The sequence below is a fragment of the Oncorhynchus gorbuscha genome, linkage group LG15 (assembly GCF_021184085.1).
Source record: "Oncorhynchus gorbuscha isolate QuinsamMale2020 ecotype Even-year linkage group LG15, OgorEven_v1.0, whole genome shotgun sequence".
NCBI classification, from domain to species: Eukaryota; Metazoa; Chordata; class Actinopteri; order Salmoniformes; family Salmonidae; genus Oncorhynchus; species Oncorhynchus gorbuscha.
The window spans coordinates 70,071,631-70,097,896 of NC_060187.1; the positions used below are offsets into that span (position 1 = coordinate 70,071,631).

At 41.8% G+C, this 26,266-nt stretch overlaps 2 protein-coding genes across 4 annotated transcripts; both read left to right on the forward strand.

Moving 5' to 3' along the window:
- Positions 1–264: 264 nt before the first annotated feature.
- On the forward strand, positions 265–14,332 carry LOC123997911 (protein LYRIC-like). 2 transcript variants are annotated; one of them, XM_046302628.1, is made up of 12 exons: positions 265–844; positions 1,010–1,129; positions 1,875–1,956; positions 5,108–5,311; positions 6,319–6,378; positions 6,603–6,761; positions 9,095–9,157; positions 9,426–9,568; positions 10,165–10,281; positions 10,483–10,593; positions 10,818–10,935; positions 13,367–14,332. In XM_046302628.1, exons 1-12 carry the CDS (start codon positions 512–514, stop codon positions 13,423–13,425), a joined length of 1,569 nt encoding a protein of 522 aa, XP_046158584.1. In that variant the 5' UTR covers positions 265–511; the 3' UTR covers positions 13,426–14,332. The 2 variants fall into 2 exon arrangements, with proteins under 2 accessions (XP_046158584.1, XP_046158585.1); XM_046302629.1 differs by lacking the exon at positions 6,319–6,378.
- A 568-nt stretch (positions 14,333–14,900) lies between these two features.
- LOC123998102 (lysosomal-associated transmembrane protein 4B-like) lies at positions 14,901–26,237 on the forward strand. Of its 2 annotated transcripts, XM_046303015.1 has the most exons (8): positions 14,901–15,244; positions 16,025–16,136; positions 17,117–17,190; positions 17,564–17,686; positions 17,881–17,979; positions 20,771–20,866; positions 23,704–23,766; positions 24,920–26,237. In XM_046303015.1, exons 1-8 carry the CDS (start codon positions 15,152–15,154, stop codon positions 25,001–25,003), a joined length of 744 nt encoding a protein of 247 aa, XP_046158971.1. In that variant the 5' UTR covers positions 14,901–15,151; the 3' UTR covers positions 25,004–26,237. The 2 variants fall into 2 exon arrangements, with proteins under 2 accessions (XP_046158971.1, XP_046158972.1); XM_046303016.1 differs by lacking the exon at positions 23,704–23,766 and having other exon boundaries at positions 14,980–15,244.
- Positions 26,238–26,266: the final 29 nt, after the last annotated feature.

A 26,266-nucleotide genomic window follows, 5' to 3' on the forward strand; every position in this document is an offset into this window, starting at 1 on the left:
AAATTCCACTTTTCCAGGTGGACAGTTATGGTTCAGTTTGGTTCAAGATATGTGATTCACCATTGAGCATAGCTTTAAATCAAATATACTGATAACTAACCCAAATTAATCTTGTTCTAGTCCAGGACCACCATTCTCGTCTGTATGAGGAAATTCATCATGACTTCAGTGGGACTCCTCCTTCCGTGACGTTGCACCAATCGTAGAGAGGGCTGCTGCTAAGCACTGCCTTTTTTTCTGTTGCTCCTTAAAATCAACCTTCTTGCTTTATCAGTGGGCAAGGAACCGGTTCATCAGTCATACGAGCTGGACAAACAGCTAGCTATACGAGGCTAACCCATTTTGACGGACTCAAATGTTACATGAGTGACAGCTAGCTAAAGCGTTAGCGGCTAGGTGGCTGACAAGCTAGCGATGATCGTGGTTTTATTGTTTGCATTGTCAAAACCGTTATTTTTAGCCGGCTAACGTTAACTTTAGCATATTCTGTCAATCATCGAGATCAACCCAAATGGCAGAGAACTGGCAGGACGCGACCTGTCAACAGGTAAAGTTGATAGCAGGTCGCCTGAATGAGCTTCTTTCCACTGGCCTAGACCTCTTGCACTCAGAACTCGGGGTGGATTTTGGAGTGAAGCCCGAGATTCCGCCATGGTTGATTTTCTTAGCAGCGTGCATTGGGCTCGTGCTAATGGTGGCTATGTGGGCCTCCGCATGTCGCGGGCTCTTCAAGAAGCGACCGACCATAGTTGAAGTTGAGACCGTTGAAAGCACTAAACCAGCTCCTATCAAGGTGGCAAAACCAGAGGAACCGAAAAAAACGAAAAGGAAAACTACAGAAAAGGTAACGTTTTCAATGTTTGCTTACTAACTCATTTTGACAGCTGTCACAGTAGCTAGCTCGTAGAGCCGACATTAGCACGATTAGGCTAGCTAGATTAACGTTAACGTGTCACATGAGCCAAACTAATATTTGTTTTTAAATTCAGCCTTCTCTTTTGCCCCACAGAAATCACAGCCAAATGGTAGTGTAGTTGCTGAGCTGCAAGAGGACGTCAGAGTGACTGAAGACAACCTGCCAGTAGTGCCACATCATTCTCCTCAAGTCAAGACAGAAAAGGCTTCTGAGGTAGGCCTAATGTTGCTTTTTGAGGCAAATGCTTGTATGCAAGCCTAGGAGACTAGTGAAACAGTTGAATCTGTTGTATACAAAACATATTCCTTTGTATGAAAAATAATTTCAGATCTGCTTGGTTATAGCTAGCTATATTATATCCCAACTTCTGCACTAAACATGCCTTGAAGATGAGAACCGGCCTTATGGCGTTTGTAGTGGAGTTTTACTAGTGATGATGTGGCTTTTAGACTAGAGGCCTGCCTCCCTTCGGGCGCCTACTGTCCTGTGGCGTGCGGTGTCTGGTTGCCAGATATTAATTTGCAGATGTAGCAAATCCTAAAGGATGGGACAGATGGCTTCCTTACCTAGCTAGTGTCAAATGTGGCTCCTCCATGATCAAATACAGCTCTCAACCAAGTTGACTGTCAGTCAATGCTCTTTATAGTTTTTTTTTGGCATCAATCTGCTTTGAGGGGCTGACAATTAAAATACAAAACTTTTTATTTGATTTATAGTATTTGAGATTGTAAGGACTGTATAGCCTATAAATTACATGTTAAAGGCTCTTGGTAGACAGATTTGTGATTTCAATATGTATATATATTTTTAGACCTAGCTTGACATTGTTTACTTGATTGAGTGACTTTAATAACATGGGGTTTCTGTTCTAATGATGCAGGGGGTGATGAGTCTGTTACCACTTTCCCTTTCTTTGCCTTGTAGCATTAATCCACCATGTTGAATTCTATATGTTTAGGTAAAGAAGACCAAGAAGAAGCAGAAACAGGCAGTAAAGGAGGCTAAGACTGCTTCTTCTCATGGCAAGGAATCAGAGGAAGGTAGGCCATAAAACACCACCACTAATATCACCAAGTGTTTCAATCATATGTGCCTAGCAAAGCGCAGTGGGGGCTTACATTTACAGATAAATATTACGTCCTTGCAGAGAAATTGAAATGATTCATTTTAATGTGTTAGATGAAATCAATCATTAATGCATTCATAGACTAATTTGACCAGGATTTTCTTTTTTTGGGGTGCACTGCCCTAGGATCAGTGTTCTCCCTTTCCAAACTTTCCTTAACATTAGAATTATTCCACAAGACTGAGGATGGATCAGCTCCAAGAGAGATCACCTATGGTTACAAATATTGAGGCTTAACCTATAATAATGCACTAAATTCAGATTGTGCACATGTTACACCATGAAATATATATTAAAATGTATCGGTAGCTTACAAATAGTGAGAACTCAATTGCATTAACATGAAATTGATTTCCATATCATTAAAATATATACAGTTGAAGTCGGAAGTTTACATACACCTTTGCCAAATTAATTTAAAATCAGTTTTTCACAATTCCTGACATTTAATCCTAGTAAACATTCTCTGTTTTAGGTCCGTTAGGATCACCACTTTATTTTAAGAATGTGAAATGTCAGAAAAATAGAGAATTATTTCAGTTTTTACTTCATCACATTCCCAGTGGGTCAGAGTTTACATACACTCAATCGGTATTTGGTAGCATTGCCTTTAAATTGTTTAACTTGGGTCAAACATTTTGGGTAGCCTTCCACAAGCTTCCCACAATAAGGTGGGTGAATTTTGGCCCATTCCTTCTGAGAGAGCTGGTGTAACTGAGTCAGGTTTGTAGACCTCCTTGCTTGCACAGGCTTTTTCAGTTCTGCCCACACATTCTCTATAGGATTGAGGTCAGGGCTTTGTGATGGCCACTTCAATGCCTTGACTTTGTTGTCCTTAACCTGTTGAGTGTAGGGGGCAGTATTTTGATGTTTGGATGAAAAACGTACCCAAATGAAACTGCCTACTTCTCAGGCCCAGAATCTAGAATATGCATATAATTGCATCAGATTAGGATAGATAACTCTCAAGTTTCCAAAACGGTCAAAATATTGTCTGTGAGTATAACAGAACTGATATTGCAGGCAAAAACCTGAGGAAAATCCAACCAGGAAGTGCCTAAGAGAAACAAATCTCCCTTTTCCATTGCATGCCTTCTCTCCAGTTAAGAGGATATCAACCCAATTCCTGTCTACATGGTGTGAACAGTCTTTAGACATAGTTTCAGGCTTTTATTCTGAATAATAAGCGAGAACAATCACATCGCGTCAGTGGATGGCTGGGTGCCAGCAGAGTTTTGCATGCACAACAGCATGGAGCAGACATTTTCTCTCTCTCCTATTGAAAAGCTACGGTCCGGTTGAAATGTTATCGATTATTTATTGTAAAAACAACCTGAGGATTGATTATAAAAAAATGTTTGACATGTTTCTACGAACTTTACGGATACTATTTGGAATTTTCGTCTGCCTGTCATGACCTGCACGAGCCTGTGGATTTCTGAACAAAACGCGCCAACCAAATGGAGGTTTTTGGATATAAAAATCTTTATCGAACAAAAGGAACATTTATTGTGTAACTGGGAGTCTCGTGAGTGCAAACTTCCGAAGATCATCAAAGGTAAGCAATTCATTTTATTGCTTTTCTGACTTTCGTGACCAATCTACTTTGCTGCTAGCTGTTTGTAATGTTTTGTCTGCTGAGCGATGGCCTAACAGAAACGCTTGGATAGCTTTTGCTATAAAGCTTTTTTAAATCTGACACGCCAGGTGGATTAACAACAAGCTAAGCTGTGTTTTGCTATATTGCACTTGTGATTTCATGAAAATGTAGTGTTTTTAGTATTTGAATTTGGTGCTCTGCAATTCAGCGGATGTTGACAAATGATCCCGCTAACGGGATGGATGCGCCAAGAAGTTAAGTCATTTTGCCACAACTTTGGAAGCATGCTTGGGGCCGTTGTCCATTTGGAAGACCCATTTTCGACCAAGCTTTAACTTCCTGACTAATGTCTTGAGATGTTGCTTCAATATATCCACATAATTTTCCTCATGATGTCATCTTTTTTTGTGAAGTGCACCAGTCCCTCCTGCAGCAAATCACCCCCACATCATGATGCTGCCACCCCCGTGCTTCATGGTTGGGATGATGTTCTTCGGCTTGCAAGCATCCCCCTTTTTCCTCCAAACATAACGTTGGTCATTATGGCCAAACCGTTCTGTTTTAGTTTCATCAGACCAGAGGACATTTCTCCAAAAAGTACTATCTTTGTCCCCATGTGCAGTTGCAAACCGTAGTCTGGCTTTTTTATGGTGGTAATTGGAGCAGTGGTTGCTTCCTTGCTGGGCAGCCTTTCGGGTTATGTTGATATTGGACTCGTTTTTACTGTGGATATAGATACTTTTGTACCTGTTTCCTCCAGCTTCACAAGGTCCTTTGCTGTTGTTCCGGGATTGATTTGCACTTTTCGTACCAAAGTACGTTCATCTCTAGGAGACAGAACACGTCTCCTTCCTGAGCGGTATGACGGCTGCGTTGTCTCATGGTGTTTAAACTTGCGTACTATTGTTTGTACAGATTGTAAGGTGGTAGCTTAGGCATTTGGAAATTGCTCCCAATGATGAACCAGACTAGTGGATGTCTAAAAAAAAATCTGAGATCTTTGCTGATTTCTTTTGATTTTCCCATGATGTCAAAGAGGCACTGAGTTTGAAGGTAGGCCTTGAAATACATCCACATGCACACCTCCAATTGACTCAAATAATGTCAACTAGCCTATCAAAAGTTTCTAAAGCCATGATGTCATTTTCTGGAATTTTCCAAGCTGTTTAAAGGCAGTCAATTTAGTGTATGTAAACTTCTGACCCACTGGAATTGTGATGCACTGAATTATAAGTGAGTGGTATGAGGCAGTTGTTAAATGACGAGTATTTAAGAGCAACTTTAGATATGATGGTTTTGGGAAACAGCTCGGAGATGTAACGGTGTTCCTAAGAAGGTTGTAACGATGAATGTAGTCTTGAGATGGTTTTGGGAAACCGGACTCAAAGCCTTGACATTCTAACAGTGGATTTGAACACGAGATGTAGGCCTATTTAACTTCCAACTAACCTTCCATGTCTATCAGTATCAGGCACCTGGGAGACCAAGATCAGTAACAAGGAGAAGCGTGAGCAGCGCCGTAAAGACAAGACCTCCGGTGACGGGTCAGGGAGCCCTGGAGGAGTGGATCCTCTGCCTAGTACTCCTCCCACAGAGTCAACCAAGGCCAGCCCCAAAGCTGCAGCCCCTGGGTCTGTTTCTGAGAAGAAGGAAAAGAAGAAGAAGAAAGGTAAAGCTAGCTTGGTCTATCTCCTTATGGTATACCTCTCTGCTGGCAAAAGGCTGCAGCTGAGCAGGCCTGAGCTTGGTTAAAGACTCACACTTTAACAAACTTTCTGTAAACACCAGTGGTGTAAAAAAATACTTTAAAGTCCTACTTAAGTAGTTTTTGGGGGTATCTGTATTTTACTTGACTCTATTTATATTTTTGACTACTTTTACTTCACTATGTTCTTTAAGAAAATATTGTACTTTTTACATTTTCCTTGACACCCAAAAGTACTCGTTACATTTTTGAATGCTTAGCAGGTCAGGAAAATTGTCAAATTCACACACTTATCAACCGAACATCCCTGGTCATCCCTACTGCCTCTGATCTGGCGGACTCACTAAACACGCATGCTTTGTTTGTAAATGATGTCTTAGTGTTGGAGTGTTCCTGGCTTTCTGTAAATTAAAAAATCAAGAAAGGTGCCATCTGGTTTGCTTAATATAAGGAATTTATACTTTCATTTTCACTTAAGTATATTTTAAACCAAATACTTTTAGACGTTTACTCAAGTAGAATTTTCCTGGGTGATTTTTACTTGTCATTTCTTTTAAGGTATCTTTACTTTCACTCAAGTATGGCAGTTGACCAGGTGGACAGCTAAGGTACTTTTTCCACCACTGGTAAACAGACTAATTTGGCATCCAGGGAGACTGCTACTCTGTCTTCTCCTGTTATTGAGTTCTGCTGGTTCCCTGTTGGTCAGACCTGCTGTAAGTACATACCCTGGAGGACTCTGAGCGAGAGGGAGAGGTGAGAGAGGTGCTGCTTGTCAACTGCTCTGTTAGCCTAGAATCTAAACTGACATGTGTTTTCCCACTGAAACAGAGAAACTGAGCATATCAGTTTGGATTCCAGGCTACTGCTCTTTTTGTGTTGACCTGCTCTCCCTTTGCAAATAGGAAATATAAATGTATATGGAAATATAGCTACAGCCTTTCCTTCAAACAACACTGTTATTTCCCAAGGAGAATCCTCCAAAACCAAAGCTGAGAAAGCAGATGCTGTTGCTGTAGTCAGACCTCAAGGTAAAAAATACACATTCATTAAAATTAGCATCTGATTAAGGGTTAGGAGAGAAGTTCATGAAAGGGAGAAATCAAATCATGTCCCATTTTAAGAAAACAAATTAGCTACATGCTCTTACTTGTACAGTACTTGGTTGGAGTCATTTTCTTTGGCAAACTATTTAAAGTGGTGCCAATGTGTGGATGTTCTTGAAGGTTGTTAAATGTGTGTGTGTTGGTGTCAGCTATCAGCAGTGAGGAGGCTCCGGTAGTGACTGAAGAACAGCCTGACCTTGCTGTGACAGCCCAAGAGGCCCCAGCCCTTATAATTTTTCCTGATGAGGGGCACTGGACCACTCCTGAGAGCAACCAAGACACCGCTGTCTGGGGGCAGGGGACTGAAGGTAATGATAATAGTAATATTTCCCTGGAGTATGCACTGCATATATACAGTTGTGGCCAAAAGTTTTGAGAATGACACATTAATTTCCACAAAGTTTGCTGCTTCAGTTCAGTGTCTTTAGATATTTTTGTCAGATGTTACTACGGAACACTGAAGTATAATTACAAGCGTTTCATAAGTGCCAAAGGCTTTTATTGACAATTACATGAAGTTGATGCAAAGAGTAAATATTTGCAGTGTTGACCCTTAATTTTCAAGACCTCTGCAGTCTGCCCTGGCATGCTGTCAATTAACTTCTGGGCCACATCCTGACTGATGTCAGACCATTCTTGCATAATCAATGCTTGGAGTTTGTCAGAATTTGTGGGTTTTTGTTTGTCCGCCTGCTTCTTGAGGATTGACCACAAGTTCTCAATGGGATTAAGGTCTGGGGAGTTTCCTGGCCATGGACCCAAAATATTGATGTTTTGTTCCCCAAGCCACTTTTTCCTTATGGCAAGGTGCTCCATCATGCTGGAAAAGGCATTGTTCATCACCAAAGTTGCTCTCGGAGGATGTGTTGGTACCATTCTTCATTCATTTCTGTGTTCTTAAGCAAAATTGTGAGTGAGCCCACTCCCTTGGCTGAGAAGCAGCCTCACACATGAATGGTCTCAGGATGCTTTACTGTTGGCATGACACAGGACTGATGGTAGCGCTCACCTTGTCTTCTTCGGACAAGCTTTTTTCTGGATGCCCCGAACAATCAGAAAGGGGATTAATCAGCGAAAATGACTTTACCCCAGTCCTCAGCAGTCCCCAATCCCTGTACCTTTTGCAGGATTTTTCTCTGTCCTTGATGTTTTTCCTGGAGAGAAGTGTCTTTGCTGCCCTTCTTGACACCAGGCCATCCTCTGAAAGTCTTCGCCTCACTGCATGCAGATGAACTCACACCTTCCTGCTGCCATTCCTGAGCAAGCTCTGTACTGGTGGTGCCCCAATCCCGCAGCTGAATCAACTTTAGGAGATGGTCCTGGCGCTTGCTGTACTTTCTTGGGCACCCTGAAGCCTTCACAACAATTGAACCGCTCTCCTTGAAGTTATTGATGATCTGATAAATGTTTGATTTAGGTGCAATCTTACTGGCAGCAATATCCTTGCCTGTGAAGCCCTTTTTGTGCAAAGCAATGATGACGCCACGCGTTTCCTTGCAGGTAACCATGGTTGACCGAGGAAGAAAAATGATTCCAAGCACCACCCTCCTTTTGAAGCTTCCAGCTTCCAACTCAATCAGCATGACAGTGATCTCCAGCCTTTTCCTCGTCAACACTCACGCCTGTGTTAACGAGAGAATCACTGACATGTCAGCTGGTCCTTTTGTGGCAGGGCTGAAATGCAGTGCAAATGAACTGAATCCCCCCAAAAAAACATTTCCATGGCAAACAGGGATTTTGCAATTCATCTGATTCATGTCATAACAATCTGGAGTATATGCAAATTGCCATCATACAAACTGAGGCAGCAGACTTTGTGAAAATTCATATTTGTGTCATTCTCATAACTTTTGTCCACGTCTGTACATATAATCAAATCAAACTTTATTAGTCACCTGCAGGGGATACCAAAAGTTTACACAGTACAATTACATTTATACTGGCAGGAGTTTTTTCACTGAGGTTTTCTTTTGAGATGTGTTATTAGGAGGATGCACTGTCATTGATGTGGGGATAACATCAGGTAATAGACTGAATGTTCGTTGTATACTCCTGGTGTAGGATCACCTTTTGGCCTCTAGATGGCATGGTTTACAGTACAGACAAGTATACTGCCCTAAAAAGGCAAAATGCACAAACTATGAATTTGGTCAAAATATTTGATCTGTTGTAATGGCCAGGTATATTATCTGATTAATATGGTATTTAGCTTCCTGACACAAGAACCAGTTAATCAGAGTGTATCATGGAGTATCAGAAATTCCTGTCTGTCTAGACAGAAAAATACAAGTCAGGTTTTTCAGTAAAACAAATACTTAGTTACTGCGTTTTGCCTTTGTAGGGCAGTATAGATATTTAATCAGATTGTATAATATGAAAAAAATTACCTATTAAAACGATTTAAAAAATCATATGGCAATATTAGTTAGTCCACCATAAAGCCAAGTCGATGTGTGCTCGGTCTAAAAACAATTGTGCTTTCACCCATTAGCTGTTCAAGGAATTAGGTGTTAGGAATTAGCTGTTAGGTGTTCAAAGGTTAGGGGGTGGGATCACCTGAAATTCTGCTTTCACAAAATGTTTTCAAATTAAACACACTACCTTGCTCTTGTTAAAGCTTTTAGATGTGATTTGTTTTTAGAACCCCAGCTGCTGTGTCCCAGCCAGCCTAAGCCCCAAGTGGAAGATGAGTGGTCAGGTCTGAGTAAGTAAAACAACTTTACACTGGCAATAAAAGTCAAATAGCAGGGATTATAGAACAGGTCGTGGCACATAATTGGTTATATCTTGATCACATAATGAGTAGCTATACGGTTTATAAGGTGATCAGTGATTCTGCACAGTCCAACTGTATTGTTGTCAGGAGACTGCTGTAGGAGTGAAAATCATCATCTCTGTCTGTACCATGTGTTGTAAAGTTTGTGTATTTGTGATGTGTTATAACTAGAGCTTTCATCTGGATGTGTTTTCAGATGGTGATGGGTCTTCTGCTGCAGCAGATGGGTGCTCTGACTGGAATGCCCCAGCGGAGGGGTGGGAGAACTATGGGGAACTCCCTGCTCCAGTAGAGGCTGTCCCCCCTGCCCTCGAGGAGCCCCTGCCAGAGACTGCCAAGGTTAGTCGCCAGTTGTGACATCACTTTTTAGGTGCCCCTCACGAGAGGTTTCTAACATAAAGGGCCTGTTCCTGGTTAAATAAATAACATGCATTATATTTAAATACTCTAAATATAATCTAGGGAAGTTGAGGAGAGAAAGAAACTATCTCCAGCGATTTTCCTGGTTAAACAGAACATTTCATCATGGAGAGATGTCAGGGATTTAATTTAAATGTTGCATTTAAAAACCTCTAACCTTATGCATATGTGAGGATAGACTGACTGGTAGTGTGCACTACATTCTTGAAATGGGACTAGATTGACAGCAGTGCAACAGTAGCTTGCAAAGAGACCATAGGTTCTGCACGGAGTAGTAGTAGTGATTTGGGGATTTTCGTTTTAAAAGCCTCTGACGAACAAAACTGCACATTTACATTTCAGGAGCCTTATGTATAAACAAATATCTGCTGCTTACTGTACACACTCCCCTTGTTATTATTTTGAATTTTAAGCTCAAGTTGGGGAAAGGTTGTCAGGTTAAGTTGATTTGGGTTGAGCAGTCTAGATCTGTCAAATATTTGATTTAGTTTTGTACTTTGAATGTTGTTTCACAGCAGGTATCTGATGAAGAGAGAGAAAAGGCAGAGACTACTGCTGATGGAACTGGTAAATTGAAAAAGAAGAAAAAGAAGAAGAAGAAGCAAGCTGAAGATGCTGTAGTTACTGTCCAGGTAACACCGTAGACTAAGCACTTACTGGATTCCTCTAACATTATTACCTCTAACATTATTACGATGTTACTATAGCAATTAGTCTTACTACACAGGAATAGAGCAACTTAAACTGTTACCATCACTCATTAGAACTCATTGGGTCATTGCTACCTGTGACCTTCCTGATTGGTTCAAATTTGGTCTGTCTGTTATTGACAGGAGTCAGAGGAGCCAAGTAAAAAGGTTGTTACTGAGGCCAAGGTGAAGAAGCAGCCAATCCAGGAGCCTGCTGCTCCTACTGTCCAGGCTGTCAACGCTGCTGCTGTGAAGGTTGGTGACACTGTTCTATTGACCTCTGTCTGCGTCTCAAATGGCACCCTATTCCCTAATAGTGTACTACTTTTGACGTGGGCTCGTAAGGACAATAAAGGAAATAGGGTGCTATTTAGGACACAATTTATGTCTGTTTAGTGGATCCCTGTTGGCCCAAGAGCACCCCCAGAGGCAGAGGTTCTTTACAGCCTCTTTAATCCCAAGGTTTCTTCTTCCCCCAGGCAAGAGTGGAACAACCAGTGGTGGTTCAGAACACAGCCCCCATCACACAAGTGCCACCCCAACCTGCAGAGACAAAGCCTACTGCCAAGCAGAACAGTCTACCTGCTCCAACACATAGTAAGTGTATCAGAACTAAGTGTGAATCACACTGGAGTCTGGTCTAGTGGTAGTGCTGCAGACCCTGGACTACGTATCTCCGCCAGCAGCTGGGGTCCGATCCCAGCATACACCTTACTTCACTTTATACTTTCCTCTATTCTGTATCATCACTCATTTCTTGCTATACTATGATCACAATAGAAACACATTAATATTAAAGAAGGAATAGCTTTACCTTGCCCTCAAACCATTCAGATCTAGACAAATTAGTGGGCTGCTTGGTGTTGTTCCTGGGCAGGGCTGCCATGTTGTGTGAATGATTGGGCCACCAAGCTGCCTGCTCACCTTCTTCCTAACCAGATGTCGTCCCCTAGTTGTGGCAACATGTAGCTATTCATTTCTGGAGGCGTAGGAAGCAGCTAGGCTAGGCTATTACTACCATATGTCCCCTCCCTCTATTCAGTCTGATTGGCTATCCCAGCTCTGAACTAGTGCATCAGCCCTTTTCTTTAATGTATCAATCATACAGTTGCAAAATTTCTGTAAGTTTCCCAAAATTCTCAGGTTTTCCTGAAATCCTATTTGGAAGATTCCTGGAATTCATTTTGGAATAAGAAGGAAGTCCGGGAATCCTCAGAGGGAAAGTTACTGAAATGTTGCAACCCTAAAAACACAAGGCTGTATACAGGCAGGGCTGCAGTTCTCTCTCAGCCTCCACTCAAACTTCACTACACTGTGCGTTGTTTCTCAATCCACTCCCCCACGGGGTTGCACCTTTTTGTTACACTCCAGTTAATATCCAAGCTAGAGGTCGACCGATTAATCGGAATGGACGATTAATTAGGGCCGATTTCTGTATTTTTGGACACGATTATGGCCGATTGCACTCCACGAGGAGACTGCGTGGCAGGCTGACTACCTGTTACGCGAGTGCAGCAAGGAGCCACGGTAAGGTGCTAGCTAGCATTAAACGTATATTTAAAAAAACAATCAGTCTTAACATAATCACTAGTTAACTACACATGGTTGATATTACTAGTTTATCTAGCTTGTCCTGCGTTGCATATAATCTATGCGGTGCCTGTTAATTTATCATCGAATCACAGCCTACTTCGCCAAACGTGGGGTGATTTAACAAGCGCATTTGTGAAATTAAAAGCACTGTCTTTGCACCAATGTGTACCTAACCATAAACATCAATGCCTTTTTTAAAATCAGTACACAAGTATATATTTTTTAAACTGCATATTTAGTTAATATTGCCTGCTAACATGAATTTCTTTTAACGAGGGAAATTGTCACTTCTCTTGCGTTCTGTGCCAGCAGAGTCGGAGTATATGCAGCAGTTTGGGCTGCCTGGCTCATTGTGAACTGTGTGAAAACCATTTCCTCCTAACAAAGACCGTAATTAATTTTCCAGAATTGTACATAATTATGACATAACATTGAATGTTCTGCAATGTAACAGCAATTTTTAGATTTAGGGATGCCACCCGTTCGATAAAATACGGAACGGTTCCGTATTTCACTGAAAGAATAAACATTTTGTTTTCGAAATTATAGTTTCCAGATTTGGCTTAATGACCTAAGGCTCGTATTTCTGCGTTATTCTAATTATATCTGATTTGATAGGGCAGTCTGACTGAGCGGTGGTAGGCAGCAGCAGGCTCGTAAACATTCATTCAAACAGCATTTTCCTGCATTTGCCAACAGCTCTTCTCTGTGCTTCAAGCATTGAGCTGTTTATGACTTCAAGCCTATGATTAGGCTGGCAATACTATAGTGCCTATAAGAACATCCAATAGTCAAAGGTATATGAAATAAAAAATGGTATAGAGAGAAGTCCAATAATTCCTATAATAACTATAACCTAAAACTTCTTACTTGGGAATATTGAAGACTCATGTTAAAAGGAACCACCAGCTTTCATTTGTTCTCATGTTTTGAGCAAAGAACTTAAACGTTAGCTTTTTTCCATGGCACATATGGTACTTTTATTTTCTCCTCCAACACCTTTTTCCATTATTTAAACCACATTGAACATGTTTCATTATTTTTTTTATATTTAATTGATTTTATTGATGTATTATATTAAGTTAAAATAAGTGTTCATTCAGTATTGTTGTAATTGTCATTACAAATATATATATAATAAATAAATAAAATTGCCCGATTTAATCGCTATCGGCTGTATTTGGTCCTCCAATAATCGCTATTGGCGTTAAAAAAAATCATAATTGGTCGACCTCTAATCCAAGCCATTGATTGGATGATTTAGGTGGTAGTACTGTGCTAGAACAAAAATGTTCACTCTGGTGATCCTTCTGGAATGGATTCTACACACTTCCTTGTTCTAAAGTCTTATTTGTTTGTTTTATTTTTTACAACCTGTATCTTGTCTTAGGAGTCCTGTATTCTAAGACTTATCTCCCTGTGTTTTTCCCCATAGAAGAGAGCCAGCCTTCCAAACCAGTGATGAAGAAGAAGCGGGCAAGAAGAGAAACATGAATTGGAGTCATGAACATGAAGTGTTATGCAAAATACTTTGGATAAAACAGCTGTTCATCCTGTTTGTGCAACATTTAAATACTTGCCCTTTTAAAAAAACGGAAATATCAAACTTCTAAGTTCTGACCAGCCAGCTTCATGTCCAAAATGCAGCCTGGTCAAGCAGACTGGATCTAGATTAACTGTAAAGCTAAATTCTGCGATTCTGATCAATATCGTAGTGTGGGCACACATATGAAAACTGTTTTCCAATTCCAATTAATCTTTCGAACGATCATGTTTGAGGATTAGACATCTAGAAAATGACTAATAAATCCTGATTTAATAGTGATTGGGATGTTGTGGCTTTGAGATTAATATTATAGAGGAAGGTTCAGCTGAGTCACGTTAACATTACTGGCCTTTATTCTGCAGTCTTTGTTTGCTGTTTATATCGTTAACCATATTGGTGCAGTGACTCATGCTCAAAAGTTCAAGTCCAACACTATAGGGTCGTGTTCAATAGGACACATGGCAGCAAACCGTTTTGAAAGGGAAAAACTAAATAACCGATTGCTATCTGACAAGTTTAGGTAGTCCTCCCCGTTTCAGTCCATGTTGTATTGTTTGGTGCCTAATGAACACGACCCAAGGGAATCATTTTTAGCATTTGGGTGCAGGTGGTGTTAGTGGTAATCTCTACTATTCTGCTGTACATGGAAAAGAGACATACTTTCAGTTACTTGCTGTTATTTTGGCCATCGGTGTTGTGCTCAGATGTGTAGTTGCTTCTACCATTGATGGCTGTGTTGTCCTGTCCACCCGTGGTTGATGATTCAAAAGTCCTTTACCTTTTGTAACCTCTTTGTAATAAAAACGCTTCAAGCCATATGTAAAAAATAATACAAAATAAAGGCCCTTTTCTATATTTGATTTGTCCATTTTGTATTTCTGTTTTCAGTTAACGATTTTTCAGTTTTTTCTTTTTTAGGAACTGATTGGTGTGTAGTGAAAAGTAATGTTTAGTCCTGCTGTAGACAGGATGGCTTCAAACTGCTTTAATCAATGATGTACTTGTAATGATGCAGTAATCAGGAATACAATTTGATGCCTTAATTTGTTGGGTGATGTAGGCATGTGCTCTACCAACAGTTTTGATGTATTGTCTTATGTTGGACCATGTTTATTCTGCACCCTGAACCTTTCTCCACTTGTCTTTCTTCCTCTGGAAATGTGAATTGCTTCCATTTCTCCTGATTGTGGCCAGTAATGTCTGAATTATTTAAATTGTTTGATACTTGTCCTTTACCTCTGTCTTTATTGTCAGAATGTTCCAAATGCAATAGATTCAAATATGCCCTTTCTGTTAATTTCTACCATAAAGATCATAAAGAAAGGCATTATTGTGACGTGTGAATATTCTCATTCAACATATCCCAATAAACATAGCAGGCAGCTACAGTATAACTATTTAAATTTCCCGGCTTTGGTGAGGGATGATGGGAACATTATTCTCGAAACAACTAGTTACATCACCGGCTCTTGATCCTATCCGGCTCAGGTCACATGCTCCAATGTTTGCTACTTGCCTGAGTTGAGCACTAGAGCCGGCGTGAGGGTGTTATCGCTAATAGCAGACGACACCGCTCTTGCCGGAGAAGAAATTCACTTCGATCTATTTGGATTGATTATCATTAACAGTTACATATAGATATCTGTGAAGTGCCTCATCCTTGGATTGTAAAATATGATTTCCCCGTGGGACCGATGGCATTCCACCAGATGCTGCCTGTGCTGTCATGTCCGCACGGGCACCGTTATCCTGGGGGTTTGGTATATGGTGAGCATTCACAGTCGCTATTATTCACAACACTATTTAGATTGGCTCAACAACCAACAAACAGTTATTATTTGTAGGATGTTTTTCCATGTTCAATGTTAATTTTTATCCAGCAGAAAGTAGTCTCATTGTGCTTGGCTGCAAGTGATAACATTTATTTAATGGATTGTTTTAATTATGGACGAACAAGTTATTCCGCTAAGGAGTCCAAGAAGGGGTTAATGTAACCAAACACCAGTGGGGGAAAAAAACGTTAATGAATTGTTCAGCACACTCAGCCCTTCAGGACAGGTTACAGGTCTTGTGTCAGGTAGATGCCTTTAGGCTATGGCAATAATTAATTTTCCATTGTGCACTTATGTAGAATTAATTCAAAAGTTAATGCACCATTACTATCCTTGTGGAGTCCTTCCATCATGTTGACATTAAATTGAATGTCAGCCTACACTGCTGAGTTAAGAGGTGGTTCACTCAAATTATAAAATGACTATTTCCTTGTCTGGAACACAGCCAAATAGTTCCTAAGTAATGAATCCTATAATTAAGTAATTTGGGTGAGCAAGTTATCCCTTTATAATAAAGGCTGAGCTATTATGTATCTGTATCCTCCTGTCAGTCAGACTGGTCCTGATGTCTTTAGCTGATCAATGCCATCAAATGCTTGTGGAGCCTTTCCTTCATGTTGAAGTTGAACCTTTCCCTAACGTTGATCTGTTAATGTGTATCCTATACATATCTTGTTTGTCAGTCTAAATGTCCTTATGTCTTAATGTCCTTTAGCTGATCAATGCGGTGGTGTTACTCATCCTCGTCACGGCCCTGGGTGATCCTGACCAGTACCATCTGACCAGCGCTGAGCTGGCTAACGACTTAGATGACATGGATGACGCCAGTAAGTAGCCTATAGCTTTATGCTGGGATAGATGTGTGACGTTGCATAGGCCTGCCCACGCCTCCTTAGTAGCCTGACGGGCCAGTGTGTTTGTGCTCTAGCCAACTCCTCTGTCTGTTGTGTATGTGATGACAACGATGGAAACTACTATGGCGTTACGTATCAATGCCAAAACTACTGGTTTTATAAATCACGTGATATCATTGAAAGCAGCCAATAGTCAGTATTTCTCTCACTTCACAATAAAGCCGATCAAATCTCTGTCCGTGGGCACGCATGTCTAATGTTCAGTTGTCGGGTATTTTCACAAACTTGCTAAATCAGCTAGGTCTTGCCCAGGTTGGAAGTGAACTGTAGCAGCATATGCTGGCCAAATTAACATGTCTGCCATTGGTTGTCTGTACAGTAGTGTCTGATTGAAACTGACTGAGTTGACCCAGTTCCGGTCAGATTAAGCGGTCCTGTGATCTCTTTTGCCATTGGTCCAACTGGCCCTGCATTAGGCAGGCCATAGAAATATAATTACTAGAACGGCCATCCCTGTTCAAATCAATGTGCCATGATAGGTGGAACTGCACATTTCTATGAGGCAGGCAGTGATTCAGTTCAGGCTAGTTACAGAACTAAAGCAGACTGGCTTTTGTTCTGTTCTGTTGGAGCAGACTACGCTGTGCTGTGCACAGATGGACAGGATTACTGTAACGCTGACAGTCGGTGACATAGTATTTTTGTTTTCTGTGAAATCCACTCAATGTCATAGTATCAAGATCAGGTTACATCTACTCAGAGCAAGTTGGGTCATTTTCACATAATCAGTGTCAAACTAGGAATGAGCTGAGTTTATAAGCTTATATATTACTGTGAGATTAATTCAATCACCACCCAAGGGCAAACACCAAGTGATTTTCTCATCATTTGCTACAGTTATTAATTTATTTGAATGCAGACCTTGTATACAGTATGATTCCCTTCTATTCCAGACATGTGTATTGCTTCAGCAATCTCGTTGCTGATGATACTAATTTCTGGGATGGCGACCTACGGTGCGTATAAGGTAAGTATACGTCACATCAATAGCGTTCTGCTGTTGCTTGTACTGGTATACTATGTCTGCTCTCGTAAGAATGAATACAGATGAAGACACTAGGAGGATCGTCCAAATATAGATTACACATTATTGTCCAAATGTAGTTTTAAAACCAAACTTTCAAATCAAGATTTACAGAGATGGTCTTGAATGGCTGGGTCCCACTGGAGGAAGTTTACCAAACCTCCCACCAGAAACACATTGATTTACGTTTAATGCATCGTTCAGAACGTTTTGTTCGAATCATAGTTTTTTCAGATAGATATATTAGTCTTTCCTGCCGCTGCAGCTCTTCAGATGCTATTCCCTCGTGGCTAACAAACTGTTTTTCCTGTTTCAGCAACATGCTGCTTGGATCATCCCATTCTTCTGCTACCAAGTCTTTGACTGTGCACTGAACACCCTGGTGGCTGTTAGTATTGTGGTCTACCCCAACACCATACAAGATTACCTCCAACAGCTGGTAAGAAGGACTCCAAAGTCAAACTCTTATTCTAATAAAGTCCCTGAAATGACACTCTATTGCCTGTATAATGCACTAGATAGTGCACCATATAAGGAATTGGGTGCCATTTTTGATGTAGCCACCACACTCTTTACCCCCAATCTCACTGCAGCTGATTTTGTCCGTCTGACTATCTGGTGTCACCCTCACAGCCTGAGAACTTCCCCTACAAAGAGGACATCATGGCCATGAGCAACGTGTGCTTGGTCTTCATCGTGCTCCTCTTCATCGGATGCATTCTCACCTTCAAGGTAACTGCTACTGAACTGACACGCACATTTCCCTACCACAGATTCCTAACACATTGTATAAGTTTTGTTATTTACTGTATGTGTGACAAAACGGTGCTTATGCTGTGTGAGAGGAAAATGGTGTTCATCTGGGGAAGTTATTCAGGTTATTTTTATGGCAGAAACCTTTGCCGGACGGACAGAGGGTTCTGCAGAGGTTCAAACATCTGGCAGGAGCCGTTTCACAAGGCTGTTTTCATAACACCATAATGGGAGCCATTGAGGCAGTGCCCTCGTCAGTGTTGCTCTTGGCCCATCCAAGTTAGAAAGCTTTCACATTAGCTCTGACAAACTGTCAGATGATGCCAACTACCAATGTCCCAACACACTGTACAACTCTGTTTTATGGCATTGTAAAAGCCCCTCTAAATGGCCTGCTAGCTCTATTAGGCTGCCGCGACAGAGCTCCTGTGTCGTACAAAGACCATCCAGATGGAGGGAAACAGATTGAGAGAAAGAGGAAGTGTTTTATTTTTATAGACTTCAGTAAGGCTCTGTGTCACCATGTAAAACTGTGGAGATACCTTACTGAGAGCATCTTAATGCAAACATGCTATAATAATGCGGATGACCACACGTTTCTATTACTTCTGGTCCAATCCAAAAGTAAGGGTTGATACGTAGCTCAGCTGTCAGTGAGTGATAATTGTTCTGTATAGATGTTGCTACCTCTACCAGCATATCATCCACAGACGACTGACGATTGCATGTGAGTTTAGCAGGTTGAGGAATGTCTTTTGGAATTTCTTACAGAATGTCTATAGACTTTATATACCATATGGAGGTCTACAGTTTTTACTGCACATTGTTGAAGAGACCGTAAAATTGACAGAGGTGTCAATTCATGTAAGTGTTGTGTGCAGTGGGATATATATAGAGCGTTCGGAAAGTATTCCGACCCCTTCACTATTTCCACATTTTATTCTAAAATTGATTTAATAAAACATTTTCTTAAGCAATCTACACACAATACCCCATAATTGCAAAGCGAAAACAGGTTTTTAGAAATGTTTGCACATTTTATTAAAAATAAAAAACAGATACCTTATTTACATAAGTATTCAGACCCTTTGCTATGAGACTCTAAATTGAGCTGAGGTGCATCCTGTTCCCATTGATCATCCTTGAGATGTTTCTACTATTTGATTGGAGTCCACCTGTGGTCAATTCAATTGAATGGACATGATTTGGAAAGGCACACACCTGTCTATAAAAGGTTCGACAGTTGACAGTGCTTGTCAGAGCAAAAACCAAGCCATGAGGTTGAAGTAATTGTCCGTAGAGCTCCGAGACAGGATTGTGTCGAGGCACAGGTCTGGGGAAGGGTTCCAAACATTTCTGTAGTATTGAAGGTTCCCAAGAACACAGTGGCCTCCACCATTCTCAAGTGGAAGAAGTTTGGAACCACCAAGACTCTTCCTAGAGCTGGCCGCCCGTCCAAACTGAGCAATCGGGGGAAAAGGGCCTTGGTCAGGGAGGTGACCAAGAACCCAATGGTCACTTTGACAGCGCTCCAGAGTTTCTCTGTGGAGATGGGAGAACCTTCCAGAAGGAGAACCATCTCTGCAGCACTCCACCAATCAGGTCTTTATGGTAGAGTGGCTAGACGGAAACCACTCCTCAGTAAAAGGCACATGACAGCCCACTTGGAGTTTGCCAAAAGGCACCTAATGAACTCTAACCATGAGAAACGAGATTCTCAGGTCTGATCAAACAAAGATTGAATTATTCTATGGCCTGAATGTCAAGCGTCACGTCTGGAGGAAACCTGGCATGGTGGTGGCAGCATCATGCTGTGGGGATGTTTTTCAGTGGCGGGGACTGGGAGACTAGTCAGGATCGAGGAAAAGATGGAGCCAAGTACAGAGGTCCTTGATGAAAACCTGCTCCAGAGCACTCGGGGGCGAAGGTTCACCTTCCAACAGGACAATGACCCTAAGCACACAGTCAAGACAACGCGGGAATGGCTTTGGGAAAGTCTCTGAATGTCATTGAGTGGCCCAGCCAGAACCCGGACTTGAACCCGACCTGAAAATAGCTGAGCAGCGACGATGCCTATCCAACTTGAGAGAGCTTGAGAGAATCTGCAGAGAAGAATGGGAGAAACTCCCCAAATGTAGGTGTGCCAAGCTTGTAGCGCCATACCAAAGAAGACTCCAAGCTTTAATCGCTGCCAAAGGTGCTTCAACAAAGTACTCAGTAATGGATCTGAAAACATTTGTAAATGTTATATATAGAAATGTGCAAATTCTAAAAACCTGTTTTGGCTCTGTCATTATGGGGTATTGTGTGTAGATTGATGGGGAGGGGGCAATTTAATCCATTTTAGAATAAGGCTGTAACTTAACAAAATGTGGAACAAATCAAGGGGTTTGAATACTTTCCGAATGCACTGTGTATACATACAGCTGAGCTCAGTCCTAGACTGTTTTATAGTTGCCTACTGCTTTACCAGATGATGTTTGGCTGGACAGGACAGAACCACAGAAAGATACCCAAGCTTGTTTTTGTGCCACTCTCCTGAATGAGCTGTACTATACTATACCTTTCTGCAATGGACTGGACATTGAGTCTTGTAATTTTGTGAATGAATGACACCCCTCTGCATTGGGCTGGACATTGAATCTGAATTATACAGTACCCCTTTGGATTAAGATGAATATTTAGCCTTTGACAGATACTGTACCTTAACTTTATCAGCAGCTGACATTTCTTTTCTTTTATGTCTTTGATAATGGTTTTCCCTTTGCAGGCGTACCTGATAGCGTGTGTGTGGAACTGCTACCGGTATGTGCGTGCAAGAAGCACCACAGAAGTCCTGATATACGTCACTACTAATGACACCACGGTAAGTCACAGGACACAAGCATTTATTTCAATTGCTGTACAGTACATAAATGACAATTCCTACATTATGACATGGTGGGTTTGTTTTTTAAATTTTCTACCAGTCTGCTGTAGTTACTACAGGGTAATACAATGTAGTATATTTCCTCTGTTCAGTTAGTTGGGTTTGAAAGAAACTGATATATACTCAAGACAAACCACCTCTGTGAATGCTAACCACCTTTTTGACAGTTATATTTTTCCGCAAATATCGACATTGCATTTACTCCTACAATAATGTTGTAATTTCCAACTCAAACAGCAGCTGAAAAAAATATACTGTTTCTGTTATTCACTCTAACCCTTTGCTTGCAGAGTTGAAAACAATCTAGATGTTTACCAGTGCTGTACTATCATAATATATCTCTTTTTATTCATATGATACATCTCATCTACTCTATAATTACCCATCTCTCCCTTCCTCATAAACTCCCTCTGCTTTGTGCTTTTCATTCTGGAGAAATCTTTAGATGTTTTTTTTATGACAGATTTATTTCGGTGTGATGCCATTGTGTGTTTATAAAGAAAACATAAAAACCTCACATCCAATGGAAAAAGGATGAACTTATTCCAGGTCACGGATCAGGTTCATATTATGCGTAGGTTAGGTTCCCCTCGAGACGGTGAGGGAGAGCACATTCCAACAGTTAAGCCATCATGTCAGTATAGGAAGGAAGTATAACGTTGTAGTAAGTTGGGCTGTAGTAAGGGGCTTTGCGTGGATGAGGCTCCAGTCCACACTGGCAAACTCATTAATATGGCTACAGTACATTGCAGTACACCTACTCATTGAAAAGATCTCGGTCTGTCTCTCTCTTTCTCCTACTGGTATCATATAGCCCAAGCTTGGCCACCTGGCTGCTTATCCTCTGCTTCCGCTGCAGATATTACAACACGTTATCCACTGTTGAACCAGGGGAGGGGAGAAATACAGCCTGAAAACATGGCAAGGATCTAGTTTAGCGATCAGACCGTTGCAGCACTGCTCATCCAGCTAACCTGGGGGAAGACTGTTACTGTGTGATGTCACAATGCAGGTGTAGGAGAGGAGAGTAAGGTGTTGTCAGAACAGTGTTTGTACCTCAACGATGAGTCAGAACAATATCATTATCAGGACTTTTTGTTCTACCAGTAGAATGTGTCACTATATAATGTTGTAATTGACAAGAGTTTGATATCTAAAAGGGATGGAGTAGGCTTAAGTAAATTAGATTTTTATTTGTCCCCAGAATATAAACCTTAAATTCCAAGCCACTACGAATGGTTCATGATGCTCATGGTTTGTTTTGAACATGGAGAGCACGGGCCGGCTATAGATGGAGAGCACGGGCCGGCTATAGATGGAGAGCACGGGCCGGCTGTAGATGGAGAGCACGGGCCGGCTGTAGATGGAGAGCACGGGCCGGCTGTAGATGGAGAGCACGGGCCGGCTGTAGATGGAGAGCACGGGCCGGCTGTAGATGGAGAGCACGGGCCGGCTGTAGATGGAGAGCACGGGCCGGCTGTAGATGGAGAGCACGGGCCGGCTGTAGATGGAGAGCACGGGCCGGCTGTAGATGGAGAGCACGGGCCGGCTGTAGATGGAGAGCACGGGCCGGCTGTAGATGGAGAGCACGGGCCGGCTGTAGATGGAGAGCACGGGCCGGCTGTAGATGGAGAGCACGGGCCGGCTGTAGATGGAGAGCACGGGCCGGCTGTAGATGGAGAGCACGGGCCGGCTGTAGATGGAGAGCAGGGGCCGGCTGTAGATGGAGAGCAGGGGCCGGCTGTAGATGGAGAGCAGGGGCCGGCTGTAGATGGAGAGCAGGGGCCGGCTGTAGATGGAGAGCAGGGGCCGGCTGTAGATGGAGAGCAGGGGCCGGCTGTAGATGGAGAGCACGGGCCGGCTGTAGATGGAGAGCACGGGCCGGCTGTAGATGGAGAGCACGGGCCGGCTGTAGATGGCCCGCAAGTTTTTACTGTTTCAATTTAAAATGTGTGATACAATCTCTCTTTGGGCTTAGTTGTTGTCAATTTACAGCGTACAAACTATTTTTATGTACTGGCCCCCAGACCAAAAATCGAAATCTAGTTTTTGTACCATGTTGTGTTGCTACCATGCTGTGTTGTCATGTTGTTGCCATGTTGTGTTGTCGTCTTAGGTCTCTATTTATGTAGTAGTGTCTCTTGTCATGATGTGTGTTTTGTCCTACATTATTATTATTTTTATCCCCCGTCCGCGCAGGAGGCCTTTTGCCTCTTGGTAGGCCGTTGTTGTAAATAAGTATTTGTTCTTAATTGACTTTCCTATTTAAAGAAAAAAAATAATTGCCTACCCCTTATGCAGAGGAATGACGTGATGTTTTGGTCTAGAGAAGCTGAGGCCCTTCAGGTCCTCGATGTGTAAAACACCTTCGCTATGAAGGGACTGGACGAGACTGCTCTTTTTAACCATTCAAATCATTAGTCAAATGTGCTAGAAAAACAACATACTGCCTGCCATGCTTTCCGTAGGTCTAGGCTTTTCAATTAAGGCTTCCAGTGGGCAAGTGGTCAGACAATATTCTGGTAGACCACCAGTCTACGGGAGTGTTCTGATTCCCTACTTCTCTCCTGAAGTGTGCACTCCCTTACTCCCCTCCTGAACTTAAATGCTGTTGATTGAGGGATTTAGAGGAAGTTTCCTACACCAGTCCATTCCTTTTAAATCTATCGTGGGGATTGACCGACAGCACACTTCATGTATAAAGGTAGACTGCAGGCGTCTGTGTATTACTGACAGGTTATTATAATCAGGGATACTGCATTGCCTTCCGACAGGTGGCGTCACTCCTACACGACGCTAAGCCCTCGAACAGAGCAGATGGAGTCGCGCTATCTGACGTAAGACAATATTGGGGATAGCCTACTGTAGATGTGATGTCTTCCACATTTCTGAAAGTCGGTATGTCTGGACTGAGCGGAGCCACCGAGGGGGCGGTTTTCCAGACACACATTGCTTTTTAGTCCAGGACTAGACCTAATCTGTGTCCGGGAAACCACCCCGTGAAGTATAGCTTCAGGACATCAAGCACAATGTGTAGTGTTAAATCACTGGTCTGAGATCAGAAAGGTCCACCATGACATGGACTCCAGTCTGGACTGTAATGCCATTATGCCCCTAACCAGTGCCGTACTGTTGTGTGTGAGGATGACAATGGCATTCTCTAACCATATTTTACAGTATCCTCTGACGGTGTTGTCCATTGAAAATGCATTGAATCATAGATGTTGCTTACAGTATGTCTCTGTGTCAGTAGGAAAACCTGGATGGGTTACATACATCTGAGACACACACACACGTCCAGCCATTTCCCATAATAGTATTTGGTTGGTTCCCCAGAGAGAGAGTGTAGTAGTCTGAAGAGAGGACATCTGAGACGGAGTTCTACTTTACCTCGTCAAAGACACAGAGGAATTGGCTGACTGAACCTGACTCATGTCAGATGTCAGTCAGATAGGATGTGAATGTAGTCTACAGTGGACTTGACTTGCTGTCTGAGAACCACAGTCACAGCCTGGACTCCAAACTGAATATCACTCTGTTTCACTTCACTGATTTCAGTCTGGACCCACTCCAATAGATTTGGACCACATTCATTCATGACCCTCTCTATAGATTTGGCCTCTCAATAAACTTGTACCATATTCATTCACGGTCTCCCGTTCCCTCTCTTCGTCTTCTCTCATTTCTCTCTGTTCTCCCATCCAGACTATTATATAATCATTAATTACATATCTGTTTTGAAATCATCTGTCATCCTCTCTATATATGACCATTGTGTCACTTCTGAGAGCTCACACTATTTTCACTTTATCCTCAAGAGTATATTTGACCAATTGCTGTTTGACCCACTACCAATATTACTGCTTGTAGTCTTTGCCAGTGACTAAATATATTGTAACCATGTCAAACAGTTTTGAACACTTTGTGTCCTGTTGTCAGTCACACGTTAGAGGAGTCTGGTCTTGATCACCCTTTATTCTGTATTCCCAGGTACTGTTACCCCCATATGATGACACCATGTCTATTCCATCCAAGAACGCTCCTCCCCCCTATGGGGCACCCTACATAGCATAAAGAACCTGGGCCGCTGTTCTGCTGACCAACTGGACCCCTTGTTACTACAGCAACCTGACATTCCAACCAGACTTGGGTCAACAAATAATATTTGTTTTCTTTCCAATACATTATGCATTTTATAGTTGGCATTTGATAACTGTCACACTGGGTGTGTGGTATTAGCAGTATTTGAATAAAGTTTACAAATATATATACTTTGACCCAGGCCCCAATACCACTGATTTTTTCCAAAACATTTAACCTACACACATTTACTTACTTACCTGTTACTGTGATACTGTTTAACATTATACTGTTGATTTGGAGTAATTTATTTTCACTGATCTACAGTTGAAACATCGAGCAGGAAAGAGTTCAAATATGAGCACGCTAGTAGTGTGTAATAGCAGATATATATTTTCTTGCTTGTACTAAACTGTACTTCTACATGTTCTCTACTGTCAGTCCTAGTCCGAAGGCCACCCACCAGAAAAGTGTTTCCATGGTCTATGAAGCAAATACTTGTGAGAGACCTACACAAATCAAATCAGGCACTGACCCCCCCCCAAAAAAAAAAAATATATATATTGCCCATGATTTAGGCTGGTCCCAGATCTGTATGTGCGTTGTCATGTATGGCATGACGATTACAGTCAGAGAAGTTGGCTAAAGCACACACAGATCTGAAAACAGGCCAGTGGGGATTGTATCCTCGACTCAAAATATTTATTTGTTCTGCCCATGATCACTGTTCGTGGTTGGATTTCCTTTACAAACAACTTCCTTTCTGATAGGGTGCACTGAGAGAATGTATGAAGTGTTGCTATGCGCGGAAGGATTCCAAAGATTTAAAGCACCTGCCTGTAATCTAACTGATGATCGAAGAGCAGAAGTCATATCACCAAGTTACTCGTACGTTATTGTTTAGTGTGTGTAGAAAACTGTCATTATCCTGAATTATTACAACAGGACAGTGTTGAGTTGACCTTTATTTAAAAGGTGGAGTTTTAGGACTTGTACATTTGATCTTATATCTGTGTTGATTCCAATAAAGTAAAAAGTGGTGGTCCTGTTTGTTGAATTAAGCCAATGTAAGCGGACTGGTCTGCTCTGCCGGATGCAGTTATTGGCAAGCTGTTCCCCAGACGGGGGATGTCCTCTGAGGACTCTGTCACATTTAACCATCTGCTGCTGCAGCATAAAAAGACACTGAAGTTCCATTTATTTGTCCATTAAAAACACATTTAATTGACGGACAGATCTTGTGTTTTTATTTTGGAT